The sequence below is a fragment of the Armigeres subalbatus genome, chromosome 3 (genome assembly GCF_024139115.2).
Source record: "Armigeres subalbatus isolate Guangzhou_Male chromosome 3, GZ_Asu_2, whole genome shotgun sequence".
Classification (NCBI taxonomy): Eukaryota; Metazoa; Arthropoda; class Insecta; order Diptera; family Culicidae; genus Armigeres; species Armigeres subalbatus.
The window spans coordinates 18,552,701-18,568,093 of NC_085141.1; the positions used below are offsets into that span (position 1 = coordinate 18,552,701).

General features: G+C 39.6%; 2 protein-coding genes across 2 annotated transcripts in view; both read right to left on the bottom strand.

Annotated features, from left to right (window-relative positions):
* Window positions 1-15,393, bottom strand: part of LOC134219303 (uncharacterized) — a 621,614-nt gene that overhangs the window by 285,458 nt on the left and 320,763 nt on the right. The window contains exon 5 of the mRNA XM_062698024.1: window positions 1,245-1,462. Coding sequence (XP_062554008.1) covers window positions 1,245-1,462 — 218 coding nt within the window. The remainder of the gene's footprint in view (window positions 1-1,244; window positions 1,463-15,393) is intronic.
* Window positions 11,742-12,931, bottom strand: LOC134224875 (uncharacterized). Its single transcript, XM_062704512.1, has 2 exons — window positions 12,832-12,931; window positions 11,742-12,776 (listed from the first exon to the last, which is right to left on the bottom strand). The coding sequence occupies exon 2, from the start codon at window positions 12,665-12,667 to the stop codon at window positions 11,936-11,938; it is 732 nt and encodes a 243-aa protein (XP_062560496.1). The 5' UTR covers window positions 12,668-12,776; window positions 12,832-12,931; the 3' UTR covers window positions 11,742-11,935.

The window sequence follows — 15,393 nt, forward strand, 5'->3', positions numbered from 1 at the left end:
CTGTCTGTCTGAACCTTATAGACTCGGAAACTACTGAACCCATCGGCGTGAAAATTATTATGCAGAGGTTTTTGGAGCCGGGGAAGGTTCTTAAGATGGTTTGAGACCCCCTCTTTGGAAAGGGGGGCTCCCATACCAATGAAACACAAATTTCTGAATAACTTGAGAACTAATCAGAGAATAAATCAATTTTAGGCGAAACGAAGTTCGTCGGGTCTGCTAGTATTTAATAAAAGCAGAATCATCATACAGAGTGTAGTTACTTGTCTGTCATAGACAATATTCACACTTTGGTATGATTAGGAGATTGAAGTGCAATAATTCTGTAATTTGAATACTGTATTGTGGTTGTATTGTTTATTTTGTCATTGATATTAGAACAATATTATCTCTAACATCCTTTGATATTTTTTTTTCTATTGTTCAAATAATAAGTTTTAGGTTATAGATGATTGAGGTTGCAAATTGCATATTTGATGATAATTTATTTGGATGTAATCAGGAGGAAATTCACGGTATATATGGTTACATATTAGTGAAATATCGAACGCAAACATCATCAATTTTGTAGCTGCTATAACTTTCGATTCCCTACATGAAATATTTTGAAATTTTCATAGCAGGCGCCTGGATATTATATCTTTCGAAAGGCGAGTTCAGAATGGATGGACATTTTCTTTCGTTAATAACCGTCACAGGCACACCGTGGTGAGTATACAGCCCATGCCCATGAGATTTCATATATTCGATGGATGTCCTAAGACATTCGCTCGGCCACGACAGGTGGTAGTAATTAGGAACTAAATGAGAGTAACGTTAGTGGATCCTTTACTTAAAATAATTATTGTATAAATTATTCTCTAACTCTTGTTTTCGGAGCTCTAGGTAACCAAATTCCGCTTCCACGCTGACCATCCAACATCACTTTCGAGAAAACGCACTACTTGAATTAACTAAATAATACCCATTTTCCACAAATTGTCGCCTTGAATAAATATGTCAAATAATCCTGCTCAGCCTGGGAAGCCTCCTTCCTTCGGCCTCACATTGACAGTTGTAATTATCCCATTCCGTAAAGTTAACAAATTTACTTAACTCTTCAGAGTCGTGTCGCGAACGATGTTACCGCTCCATCAAAGGTGCCGCCCATTCGCCCCACCATTTCCCCATAATCCCGTCCCGCTAATCTCTTGCACAAATGAAACACTACCCCGCCCGCCACCATGGGACCTGCTCGCACTTACCGTTCGGTCGCCTTTGTGCTTGACGCGGCACTTGAGTACGGCGGTGTCCTCCAGCATTGTGGTTACGTTCCGCGCGTTGATGTCGTCAAAGTACGGCTTGTCCGCATTAGAACCGGCCGTTTGAACCCCCGCCACCGACGGCGAGGAGGCGGAGGATGTTCCAACGGTGCCAGCAGCAACAGACGATGAAGACGACGATGACGATAGCGAGGGGATGCCTGCATGGGAGAAACGACACGGCACAGAATGGACAATTAGTGTGATGAAACAAATTCAATTAAATATTCAAGTGCAGCAGAGTTTCGGCGGGCTTTGAAGAGGGTGCAATATCCGACAATTGACGATGCATTTAGATAAATGAAGCGTACGCAGTTTGCTTTACGGATCAGCCCCCAAGGGCGGGAAAGAGTGAAATATTGACGATTTGACGAACTGAGTTTAATTAATTGGTTAGCAGCAAATGTTGACAGATTTAGGCTTAACAGGGTTGGACCTTTACAAAATTGAGTGCTGAAAACCTTCGACGAGGCAATCATTTTTGTCTTCATACGTAAATAGTTTGTAAACTGACATTTAAACAAAATTTTGATAAAATATTGAGTGATGTATACTGAACTGAATGATGCCGGTATTTGTGAATTTTCAAAATAAAAGGAATATTTTCATAACAGTTGACTAATCTATTTTGTTTTGAAAATAGGGCCAAAAGCATTGACACCTTATCTCAGTTAACTATTTTCTCTTTTATTTTTGTCAATAATATCAAAGTTGTTTTTCATTCAAAAACCAGACTGAATGCCAAATAAATCACCGAGAAGTACATCGCAAACAGTCGAAATCATCAGAACAATAATATCAAAGACAAACATGGCCTTAAACCTAAAGGACTAGTCTATAATATTATTTGAAAATTAAAATAACTAAAATAAAATCAATCACGCATTAAAGAACCGCAGATGTAATCCAATTTCAACCTTTCAAAAACTGTAAATAAAAAAATAATTTAGTTAATTTAGGCCCTGTCTATGAGAATATGTTATCATTAGATACAGTTTCGGATCAACTGTTTGATTGCGCCTTTGGAACTGTGTAGCATTGTAAAGTTGGCTAACAATAGGCCTAATAGAGCCTGAAGTAAAGAGAGATTTATTATTTGATGATCTTTACAGATGTATTACATGTATTAGACGATAAGCGTGTCAGATAATGTTTTTAGTTTGAGTAAGGAATAGGACAAAAACAAATTATAAGTCATCTGTAAAACGATTGAAATTTTGATTGAAACACAAATATAAAAACGAGACGTATACCAAAACATCCAACGAATCTCAGTATGGCTTTCCATAGTAGTTAAATTGTCCTTAATATCTTCATAAATACAGCAGAAGTATTTTCATCCCAGCTTAGTTTCAATTGATATTTAATTTGCTCTGGGTTATTGTCTCTAGCGCACTACTAATAAAGAAAAATTCAAATTAAACGGCAAATGATTGCCACACTGTTGCTTCTGTTTCATCCCCTGGGGTTTTTCGTTGTCACCTTCTTCCGACCACATGCTCACCTACCTCGGTATCCAGCAGTGATAGGCCGTAGGAAGGCTGTCACAACCAAAACAGCATACAGAGTCGGCTTGGGCCAAAAAGTCAATATGTAGCTCTGGCAAAAACATACACACACACAAATGCATACGACTTTCGATATTCCAGTGGCACAGCATCCGGCTTGATTCACAAAAGAAGCAATTAGATTCCAATTAGCAAGCCTAATATTCGTCGAACTGCCGCCGGTGGTAGCGAGGAAATGCTTTTAACCCCCGACGACGTTCGAAACTCTCCAATCGACAGCAACGATGCTGCCCGTCGACTTTCGAGCAAGGGTGGATGGGTGAGCCTGGAGTTCAGAATAAAACGCGGTTCGATGTCTTCCCACCCGTTGTTGCCAACTGTTCAGATTGTACAAGTTTACAATCGAAACAAACAACAAATAGTTGCCATGTAGAAACAGTGAAAAAAAAACGTTGTATTTGATCATTCTGAAAAAATGTTACAAAAATGGTTCTGATTTGAATAAGATGAGCCTCGCACAACGTTCGCGTCCGTTTTGACAGTTTTCCCATGGAAAAATTGTCAAAACGTACGCAAACGTACCTCTAGGCTCTAGACACTTCTTATGAAATGTAATCCTCGTTTCAGAGCGAAGTTCAACTATGTGGGGCAAATATTCATCCAGCGACTCACTTTTGATTCAATGTTACTTCTTTATACAAATCCGTCAGTAGAAACAATTTAGGGGGTATTTATCATTTATGGATATTTGATGAAGCTTATTGAACCGATTTTATGTCAATAGGAATTGGGTTCAGGGATAGTCTTTGTAATAAAGGCATAAATAACGATTAGGGAATGAAGGCGTGTTTCTAGTTAAAATACGGTCGCTCTCCCACATATACGCCTGAAAACTAAATATCGTCCAATAAAATTACAGAATGAACCATGGCAACTCTGGTTCATCCCCATCCAATTTGATTATCCAGATATTTGCTAAAGACAAAGCGCCGTGCTTTTCTCGCATTTTTTCTCCGATTGTGGGTGAGAACTTCCGGTCGGTCTGGGGGGTTGTACGATCTACAGCATTTCTGGGGTCAAATAGAGTGCTATCGTTTTCATAAATTTTCCCACGAAATAGCCCAACGACTGTTCGTCGACGACGTCGTCGTAGTCTCGATTTGCCTTTCAACTTTCTGTACGGTCTCGGAAGAGACCGGTTGGCATTTCCGGAGCTGCTCCAAATTTGGCTCGACGATGCTCGTCGATGACGGCTCCCCAGCACTTCATGAGTATTTGCTTACGTGCTCGCCAAAGACTGCCAAATGAAAACGTTAGAGCGCGAAAATTATCACGGGACGGTAATTGTTCGATCGTTTAGAACTGGTCTGAATTTTCTTGCGGGACTAATTGTTTTAATTTTCATTGTCGAGCGCCACCCCGGAAGGAACGTGACAACAGCTACGAGGGCAACATTGGCGACGGTACGACTTTTGGCATCATTTTTGGTGGGTGGAATATTGACACGATTGCCGAGCTTTTCAAACGGTCTTCATTTGGTCGAAATGTGTGATAAAATTTTTGTTTCAAGTGGGAAATTGCAATATGTTATTATACTATTGAAAAAATTCAAAAAAAAAATCTCAGAACAAGAGGAAAACTTATTTCCCAAGCGGACACGAAATCGGTGAAGTGAGAGTCACCGAATGACTCTGCATCACTTTTTGTAAGTTATCTGTTCTCTTTTTGTCATAATGGCAAAGATCATTCAAATATGGCAGATTTGTATGTCCATATCTAATCACTCTGCTAGATTTATGAATAAGTTTGGAAAATATTTGTTATTATAATGAAGCGTTAAAAATTATGAAGCGTGTAAAATAATGAAGCGTGTAAATTGTAACAGTGGGAGGGTATAATAGCTATAATTAATGCTGTGGCGAAAGTAAAAAAACGTATTTTTACCAGTGTCGAAAGTACTTGAAAGCACTCCCTTAAAGCTCCCAAATTTCTAATTCTTTTGAATTTAGAACGAAGTTTAAAGGAAAGGTCTTCCTAGTTTGGGGGCATTTTTTTAATTTAAAAGAAACTCATTCAAAATTTATGGGAAAGTTCATTCGAATTTCAGTGTGATATTCATCCGAATTTCTTCGTGAAATTCATTCGAATTTGTTTTTTAACATTCATCCAAATTCCTGCGAGAAACTCATCCGATGTTTTTTTTTTGAAATTCATCTGAATTTCGTTTGGAAATTCATTCGAGCTTCTTTTGGAAACACATCCGATTTTTATTTATTAAATTCATTTAAATTTGTTTGAGAATTGTGAAATTCAACGGATTTTTTTTTCGAAAATTCAGCCGACATTGATTACAATTTCTTCTGGAAAATCATCTTATTTATTTGAGAGTTCATCATAATTTTTTTGGAATATTCAAACATATTTTTTTGAGAAAATCATCCGATTTGTTTTTAATTTTTCGGAAAAAAATCTTTGAGAAATTTAAGTATTTTTTTCGGAAAATCATCTGACATACTTTGGTAAATTTATCAAAATTTCTTTCTGAAATTGATTTCATCAGGAAATTCATCCAGATTTCATAAAGATATTTATTTAAATATGAACGAAAATTTCATCCTTATTTCTTTATAAAATTTCATCCTGATTTTTTTGTTAAATTCATCCGAAATTATCTGGGGAATTTATCCGATTTTTTTTGGAAATTTCATAGAAATTTAGGAATTTGTATTTCGGAAATTCGTTCGAATTTGTTTGAGACTGTCTTCCAAACGTTTTTCGGAAATGAGTTCGAATTTCATTGGGAAATTTATATAAATATCTATGTGAAATTGGGCTGCAAAATGGTGGGTTGACATCAAGGAAGGAGCGCCCAATAGAGCTCTGGTCCCCACAAGTCCCTATCTCACGCTTCCACGGGTCGTCCAATGACAAAAGACCGCCAGCTAAGGGTTGTGTACTTAGCTGGTAGTGCAGCCTGGGAACTGTTGTCCTTCTGACATCAGCTAGAGTGAGAAGGAACGCCTCGAGCGTCTGTTCACCAGGAGGTGCGGCTCAAAAAGCGTCTACCTGGTTCCCAGCGGCTGATCAACGAAATGCTGTATCGCGTCAGCTATACCTAAGGAGGCAGCCCCACCAGCGCGATGTAGGTAACGCGATCCCGGTAAGGTAGCTTACTGAAGCCTCTCAAATACCACGAAAAATGGAGATAGAAGAAAAAGAGAACGTTATTTTTGGCAACCGACCCGGCAACGAAATAAGGACTATGATTGGAAACTCGGTACCTGGAATGTCAGGACCCTAAATGAACCTGGACGAGTGAACCTTTTGGCTCGTGAACTGCAGAAGGTTAGAGTGAATTCCGAGCCGAGGACCCCACGACCAACACAGCATTCATATATAACATCTATCACAGCGGCGGCGGAAAAGCAGTGCATGGAGTTGGTTTCGTAGTGATAAGCAAGCAGATGAAGCGAGTGATGCGGTGGAAACCCCCGCTCAGGTCGGTAGAGAGGACTTTTTCCGTCCCATAATCGGTAGGGAGAGCCTTCACTCCGCTACCAACGACAACGGCCTACAGCTAGTAAACTTCGCTGCTGCCAGAGGGATGACCATCCGTAGCACCTACTTTGCATGAAAGAATATCCGAAAGCACACCTGGAGACACCCAAATGGTGAAACTTGCAACCAGATAGACCATGTTCTGGTGGATTGGCGCCATTTTTCGGATGTTATCGATGTGCGGACATTCAGAGGTCCGAACATTGACTCTGATCACTACCTCGTTGTCAGTAAAATTGGATCACGGTTGTCAACTGTATCGAACGAAAGATCACAGCGAACGATGCGTTACAATATCCAGCGATTATCGACAGAAGGAGTATCGGCTGCGTACCGCCAGAAGCTCAACGAACGGATAAGTGCAATCAGCGTTAGCGACAACATCAACTAAGTATCTACGGGAGTCAAACCATGGAGCGGTAAGCACAACAGTACAGTGGTAGGCAGTGCACAGAGGCGACCCAGGACGGGTTGGTTCGATGTGGAGTGTCATAGAGTGACAGACGAGAAGAACGTTGCCAGAAGCCGGATGTTGGTGTTGGGTACCCGATCGAATAGAGATCGGTACAAGGAAGCAAAAGCAGCCGAAAAACGAACCCACCGCAGGAAGAAGAAAGAATATGAAGAACAAGTGATTAGCGAGGCGCAGGAAAAAATGGAGCAGAACGATATGCGGAGGTGCTATGAGTCTGTCAATGGCGTGCGGAGAAAGACAGCGCCATCTCCCGTCATGAGCAAAGACCTACAAGGGAATTTGCTGACAGATAAAACCGAAGTGGCTGCCAGGTGGAAGCAACACTTCGAGACTTTGTTGAATGGAGGAAGTGACGGTGCATCGGTGAGCAGAATAAATATTAGCGACGATGGACAAGCTGTGGAGTCGCCTACACTAGATGAGGTTAAAAAGCTGTTAAAGAGCTGAAAAACAATAAGGCTGCGGGGAAGGACCAGCTCCCGGCTGAACTTCTCAAACATGGCAGTGAGGAGCTTTATGAAGTTCTGCACCATATTATGTCGAAAATATGGGAAGACGAGGAAATGCCTGCTAGCTGGTTGGACGGCCTCATTTGCCCTCTCTTTAAGAAAGGGCACAGACTGGAGTGCGCCAATTACCGAGGAATAACCCTCCTTAATTCGGCGTACAAAATTATGTCCCGTATTCTGTTCAACAGATTGAGACCGCTTGAAGAGTCCTTCGTCGGCGAATACCAAGCAGGTTTTCGTGAGGGCCGATCAACGACGGATCAAATGTTTACCCTGAGACAGATCCTTGATAAATTACGGGAGTACAACTTGCAGACACGTCATCTGTTTATTGATTTCAAGGCGGCGTACGATTCAGTGCAACGGAATGAATTATGGCAAATTATGCTTGAGCATGGTTTTCCGGCGAAACTGATACGGCTGATTCGTATAACGTTGGACGGATCGAAATCAAGAGTAAGGGTTGCGGATGAAATACCGACGTCATTTGTTACCTTAGATTGATTAAAGCTCTCGAATCTACTGTTCAATATAGCGCTCGAGGGAGCGATTAGGAGAGCTGGTGTCCAAAGAAGCGGTACCATTATCACAAAATCGCATAGGCTCCAGGAATTTGCGGACGATATCGATATTATCGGAATTAATCGCCGTGCCGTGGAAGAGGCTTTTGTGCCTTTTAAGAGGGAGACAGCGAGGATTAGACTCACGATCATTTCCAGCAAAACGAAGTATATTGTCGCTGGCAATCAACGTGGGTTCATTAGTGGTGGTGGTAGCGAAATGGTGCTTGATGGTGAAAAGTTTGAAGTGGTAGAAGAATTTGTGTATCTTGGAACATTAGTGACGTGCGATAATGATATTACCCGCGAGGTGAAAAGGCGTATTGCAGCTGCAAATAGGGCTTATTACGGACTTCGTAACCAGCTTAAGTCCCATAGTCTGCAAACGAAAACAAAACTCGCGTTGTATACTACTCTGATTCTTCCGGTGGCTTTATACGGCCATGAAACATGGACGTCAAAGGAGGCTGATCGGAGAGCTCTCGGAGTGTTTGAGCGTAAGGTGCTGCGGACAATACTCGGCGGTAAACAGGAGAACGGTATCTGGCGGCGCCGTATGAATCACGAATTGTACCAGGTGTATAAAGGGCTGGATATTACTAAGCTTATTCAACACGGCAGACTACGGTGGGCTGGTCACGTTATTCGTATGCTGGAAGAACTTCAAGCGAAGATAATATTTAGTAGAGAACCCGGAAGAGGCCGCAGGCTTCGTGGAAGGCCGCGTACACGATGGCTTTTTGCAGTTGAAGAGGAGCTGAGGGCGCTCAATGTTCAGGGCGACTGGAAGCGATTGGCCCAGGATCGAGTCCAGTGGAGAAGGATACTCCATTCGGCGTAGGTTCATCGAAGAGCTGTAGCCCATCAAGTATCAAGTAAGAAGCTGTTATTGATTCATTATTGGTGTGCTTTATAAGAAGATGAACGTGCTCGTTCCCTTTTTTTATGCGGATTCTTCTATTTGAAAATTGAAAGGTCATTAACAAAAGCCTCCGTTAAGTGCTAGTGCATATCTATTCTGTTCACCTCTTTAGTGTGCATCGCGTGCGTGTTAAGTGTAACGCTTTTTTTTTTTTTTTTCTTGAAGAAGTTCCGGTTTCAGCTACTGCTACTGCTCCTGTTATGGCATTAAAGCTGACTGAATGGACGTATCCAAAACGTCCTAAAACAGAAAACTTTCGCATCATGATTTTGCTGTTGCAATTGTGCTGAAATTATATTATATTTGTCAACTTTATATTTTTGTATACCCATTCACAGATTTCTCCCGAGAAGTTACCGATCGTTTTTATTTTCCTCTTTTACCTTAGAGCTTTTAAACGACATGATATAGGGACACGGCAGGTATTTTCGTCTGTTCGTCATAGTCTCGAAAACCAATAAAAAAGACGCTTTTTTGTAAAACTCATACGTACCAAATCGTAAGCTCAGGAGAAACGTTCTGCTATAGTGGAGTTAATAGTAGCAAAGTAGCAAATGCACGTTGCTTTCATTGGTTTTAGCCCCTACGACGATGGACGGACCTGCCGTGTTCCTATACATAATCTAACGGTGTTTTCTGTGGTCAGTATTTTGAATCGAATTTCGGAAACGAGGCTGAGAAAAAGACCATCCACTATAACTGCCCTCTTATTGTGATTTTGATTTCAATTCTCATGCTTTCTGCATTGATTATAAACAATATTGTGTGATTTTCTCTTTCGTCCCTTCACTGGCCCTTTTACCATGTTATGAACATGTTGTATTTTCAAAATTTCAGAATCATTAATATACCTGAATTCCTAAATTCAATTATACTCCAAGTACCATACAAACATTTTATTTGATTTTGCTCTGATCAATATTAGAGATCAAAGCAAATCACCCCAAAACATTTCAACTAATACAAATAAAGTCGGTGTCCCATTAGGTGCGTAAAGAGCTATTCGCAGACCTAAATCAGCAGTAAATTATTTGAGGGAGCTTCCTATTCCACTCTCACAATCTACTTGACTTTATCAAATTCGCTGAATATTATCCCGAAACATATTCAAATTAATAAATATTAAAATGTATCAAACTTTCAGTAAGGATAAAAATTAAGGGCTTTTATCTGTAATTGAAAACAATACCGCTCTTCATATTAACACATCTTTCTTACGAATCTACCAAGCACCTAACAACCATCTCTATTTTTTTACATTACTTTGTTGAAATGGTTTTCAAATCTTATTTCTATTTACTCTTTGATGATGATTTGTTAGCACCGATTAAAACATAACATCCAAAAGAAAGCTTAATTTTGCTTCATTTCTTCCCTTCCATTCTGAACAATCACGGAGTAGCAACCATTGATATGTACAGTCAGTCTAAGCTAAACTAAGCTAAGCTTTATGGAAAATTCTTCTTCTATAATTGCAATTTTTGTTTTACAAAGTGCTGACTTACTTGTATAATGTGTAAAATTCTTAATTGTTTATGTAAATTTTGCATTGTTTATGTAAATTTTATTTTGCTGATTATCATCCGTTCAGTAATTGACATTTGGCCTTTTGGCAAATTGTCATGTAAAACCCGACGAACATTCCGCTGAAATTCAAAACAACTTTCCTTGAGAAATCCAAAGAGCTCCTCTGGGTAATTCCAAATAATTCTCGAGACTTCAAGGTGGTTCTAGTGGAAAATCTAGAAATAATTTTCAAATGAATATACTCTGGTAAAACTCAAAGAATTATCTAGAGAAGTTAGTGAGACTTATCAGGCGAGGTTCGAGGGATTCTTCCGTTGATGACTTGAAAATATCCCAAATGACTAATTCTGCCGAACGAAACTTTCGACTGAATATCCATTTCGGCCAAATGGCGCTTTCTAAACAACGATCATTTCAACCAAGGGGCATATTCGACCAATTGAGCTATTCGGTCAACCGTTTTGACCAAATGAAATTTACGGCCAAATAACTTTAGGCGCGGAGACCTATAGTGTTATATACCGATCGACTCAGCTCGACGAATTGAGGCGATGTTTGTGTGTGTGTCTGTGTCACTCATTTTTCAGGCACTTGACCGATTTACTCGCAACAAGTTGCATTCGACGCAGAATATTCTCCCATTGTTTTCTATTGAAGATTGCCCAGTTTGGACTATGGGCTCAAGAGTAATTGTCAAAATACTATTTTGCACGAGAAAGGCCCCATCACCGCTATGTGGATTAATCAGGGTTTTTTCTTAGCTTTCACGGAGATTTTTTTTTAAATTTCAACAAGAAATTGCATGTAAACATTCCTAGGGAGCCAGCAAGACCACGTTGTCAAATTTGTCGGACTTTTTGCTTCCAGCTTCTAGCCCACCTTCATTTCGGTGGCTACAACAAGGCGTGAGAACCAGTGTTTTGTTATGAGGTAATATTCCTAAAGAACTTAACCCAGTTTTTACTGTCTATCCTGGAAGCTGACAGTGTATTTATGCTCTCCCGATTCGATTGCCCCGTTGGTCGGAGGGCTTAGAGGTATGCCCTTTCTTGGAGGTATGTATAATCTTAATATCTCTATCTTTGGAAAACTCGGTAATACCGGTGTTCGGGAATATAGGATCATAGAATTATATAATGAGTAGACCCCACGTCTGAAAACCCTTGAAGGTGACGATATTTATGATTTCATCAGTATTACGCATTTCGGTACCTGGCATGTGAATTGGCAATAATCCGGAACTCTCGTTGTTGGGGCGAGTTTCTGGCTTGAATAAAACCATCTTGACAGCAGTGTTCATGATGAACAGCTTCAAAGCTATAATTTATTGCTTATTAGTTCATAATTCTAAACGGTAATACAAAAAACTTACATTCTAGTGTACAATTCAAGCTGCCCAGAAATCTCCCTCACATCTTCTCACTATTTCACTTACAACTAAACACTTCTGAAGCAGTTTCAGTGGCGCACGATTTCACTGTTGCCAGATTCACTAAAAATTCTCATTTTAACATTCTCCCTCCCGTGAAACTGGTAACGAGCTGAATAATTATACGACTAATAAATTTACATCATCTAACTAATATGTGTTAATATCATGTTTGCTCCAGGAGTAATAAACCATACACCTCCCGGATCGAAGATTTTCGATTCCACAAAATATTGAATCTCATAATTTAGCAGACAAAGTTTTAATTCTCCCACTGCTTCATTTTCGTACCACTTGCCGTGCACAGAGCACTCTTTATCTTTACCAACGCGCACCGCCTTGTATACAGTTGCATGTGGTTTACGACACACTTGTTGCCATTGCGTCGATTCATTCATTCGCACTATACTTATCCCGGTGCAAACAATAGATACATCAGCAAACTTTTCGGGTGCAGTAGAAACGTTTGCGTTCTGATGGAATACGGTCTCTAGAAGCTTGACATCATCAGTAACACATCGAGAAGCTGGAATTTCTTCTGTTGTTTGAAGTTCGGAATGGTGATGTTGGAAAATGTTTTCTTCTAAATCGGCTATGCTATTTATGACATCCTGCGGTAACACTTTACCGATTGCAAGGAGCTGTTTAGTTTCCGTCCGTGTGCTGCCACCTTTTTCGTTGTACCGCTTTATCAACGCTTCCTTTTTGGCACTAAAATCACAATCAATTTTCTTTACCGATGCCAAATAATCCTCATTTAATTTCGCCAATCGTCGTTCGAAATCCTGTTTGATTCTCGCCGTTTCCTCTTGCTGTTTTATTCGCCATGACTTGTGATGCTCTTCAAGCAGTTGCAGCTTGCTTTTCATATCGTCCATGGCGAATCGTTTCAAGATGAGCTTTAGAATCTTTGAAGAATGTTGGGGCGAGTTTCTGGCTTGAATAAAACCATCTTGACAGCAGTCTTCATGATGAACAGCTTCAAAGCTATAATTTATTGCTTATTAGTTCATAATTCTAAACGGTAATACAAAAAACTTACATTCTAGTGTACAATTCAAGCTGCCCAGAAATCTCCCTCACATCTTCTCACTATTTCACTTACAACTAAACACTTCTGAAGCAGTTTCAGTGGCGCACGATTTCACTGTTGCCAGATTCACTAAAAATTCTCATTTTAACACTCGTGTTGGGCCCATCTTGAAGATGTCTCGTGGAAAGGGCCACAGGAAGGTTGCGTTTAGGCAGGTTTCACAGTTTCTGACATATCGTAAAACTTTGGCAAACATTTTAGATACCAAAAAATGTCAAAGAAAATTTTTCTTCCTACATTTCATCAGATTTTTTCAGTTGGTTTGATTTAGATTCAGAAGTGCACCAAAACAGCATCAAAGTGAAGTTTTATGTTCTGCAAATGCATTGTGATTATTGACTGGGATCTGATCCGGTTTTAGATTCAGCATTTCATGTACTTTTTGCTGCTGTCAGACGAAGCCATTAGACAGCCCTAGATCACAATATATATTTATTCTGGCCTTTGCTTGCCTTCTATTTGACTATCTTCAAATCTTCCTTCTCATAGCCTATTTCAAATATATCTCTTTTGTCAACTATCTTCCTCGCTTTCCATTTTGTTAGTAGAAAATGCATTTTAGACATAGCTAATTCTTTGAAGAGTGGTAGAAATGCTAGTACCTATTAGGTTGGTAAGAAAATAGATCAGAGTGCGTTTTTATATGATATGCAGATTGTTCGCGAGAATCAGAAGCTTTTGATCTGCTTGTGCGGTCGATATGTGAATAGATTTAATTAATCGCAATGCTGTACTTGAAAACATGTCTCAGAGACGTTTATTTAGGAGTATCAAATTTATGTCGAAATTAAGTGAAAAAAGTATATCATGTTTGTTTGTTGCTTGAAAGACAAATGTTCAGCATTCAGAGGTCACGTACAGTCGTGATTTATTTAGTAGGCAGAACGATTGGCTTGTCACGACATAATTTGTTCTGCTTTGTGCGGTTAGCTGAACGATCGCCCGATCATCGCAATGCTGTTCTGCTTTGTGCGGTTGAGTCAATTAATTAGTAAGTGAAGATACAGTTCGCTTCAGTAAGCAGAACGATCGGCCGGTCATCGAAAATATTGTTCTGCTTTGTGCGGTTAGCAGAGAGATCGGATGGTCATCGACAATTTTGTTCTGCTTAGTGCGGTCAGTAATTAAAATAATTAGTGTTCGTTCGACTATGTTTAGAATTGATCAAACTACACGTTATACACGGCATACCGTTTACCAAAACGAACCCTGCACAATACCTACGTGCAGATTACTCGTCGGCTTCTATCAAAGCGAGTATCATGTCAACATTTTCCTACCCATTCCTCAATTGACCTGCATTCGGACACGGCCGGCGCTGGTATTGCTTATTTTTGGGTCACCAGTTCTTACGCATTGAAGATGATGTTAGTCCCAAACTTCATCTGTTGGTTCTCTGTGTAATTACAGCTGACCTGGCAATAACGGAGTAGCAACCGTGGGCGGTCAATCATGCTCATGCACATGCTCATGCTCATTTTGAACAACACTATACCATGTCCGATTTAGCTCAAATTTAGAATAGGGGGATATTTTTGACTACGAAAACGTTTGTGAATCGTCCGGTGTTAAAATTCGATGGATTTTTTTTTATCATTTGGAAAAAAAGGCCCGAAAATGTTCTAAGAGAAAAAATCGATTTATTTCATATTTTTGTTTTAAGTGTCTTTAGATCTCGACGTTTCATGCATTTTTAAGTAATTTGGCATCAAAAACAAAAATTTAATTTTTGATTTTTCCTTTGGTTACCCTTTGACAAAATTAAAAATTGATTTTTTATAGAGATTGATTTTTTATTTTCGTCCATCATCGTAGGGGCTGAAACAAACGAAAACAACGCCCATGTGCTAGAACTCCACTATAGCAGATTGTTTCTGCTAAGCTTACGATTTGTGTTTGAGAAAAAAGTGTCTCTTTTATTGGTTTCGAAACTATGACGAAAATACGTTGATGTTCTGTCATTCTTCAAACTGGATAGACCAATACGACACCTTTATGATGATATTGGTAGTTTGACAGGGGAGGAAACTTATGTTCTAAAATTTATGAATCCCAGCTTTATCAACAGAACTATGGACTCATCAATATCCAGAGAAGAGATTTGAACCATTTGCTGTGTTTGACTCTGCATCTCGATGTTCTGTATCTCGATATCTCTCTTCCTATGTCGATAGTTTGCTCGGTTCTTTCAATCTACATACATTTTTGCTTCTTACATCTCGATAACCTCCTCATCTCCTCCTCAATCCCTGATGATTAGAGTTCATTACGCAAAGATATTAGTATTTTACTGGGGTGTTGTAGAGGTGAATTTATTTCTTTTCAAAGGTAAAAGAAACGAAATTTGCTCAAACCCCACTTCAGAGAAATGCTAATAACTTAGCCGGGCAAACTCTAATCTTCTCGCGGTTTTCTGCATAACATTCTGTATTAAATTCTCCAAGATCTGAATGAGTATCATAGTTCTTCATCGTAAGTTGTGTAGTCCAGCTGCAATTTACTGTTTTTGGA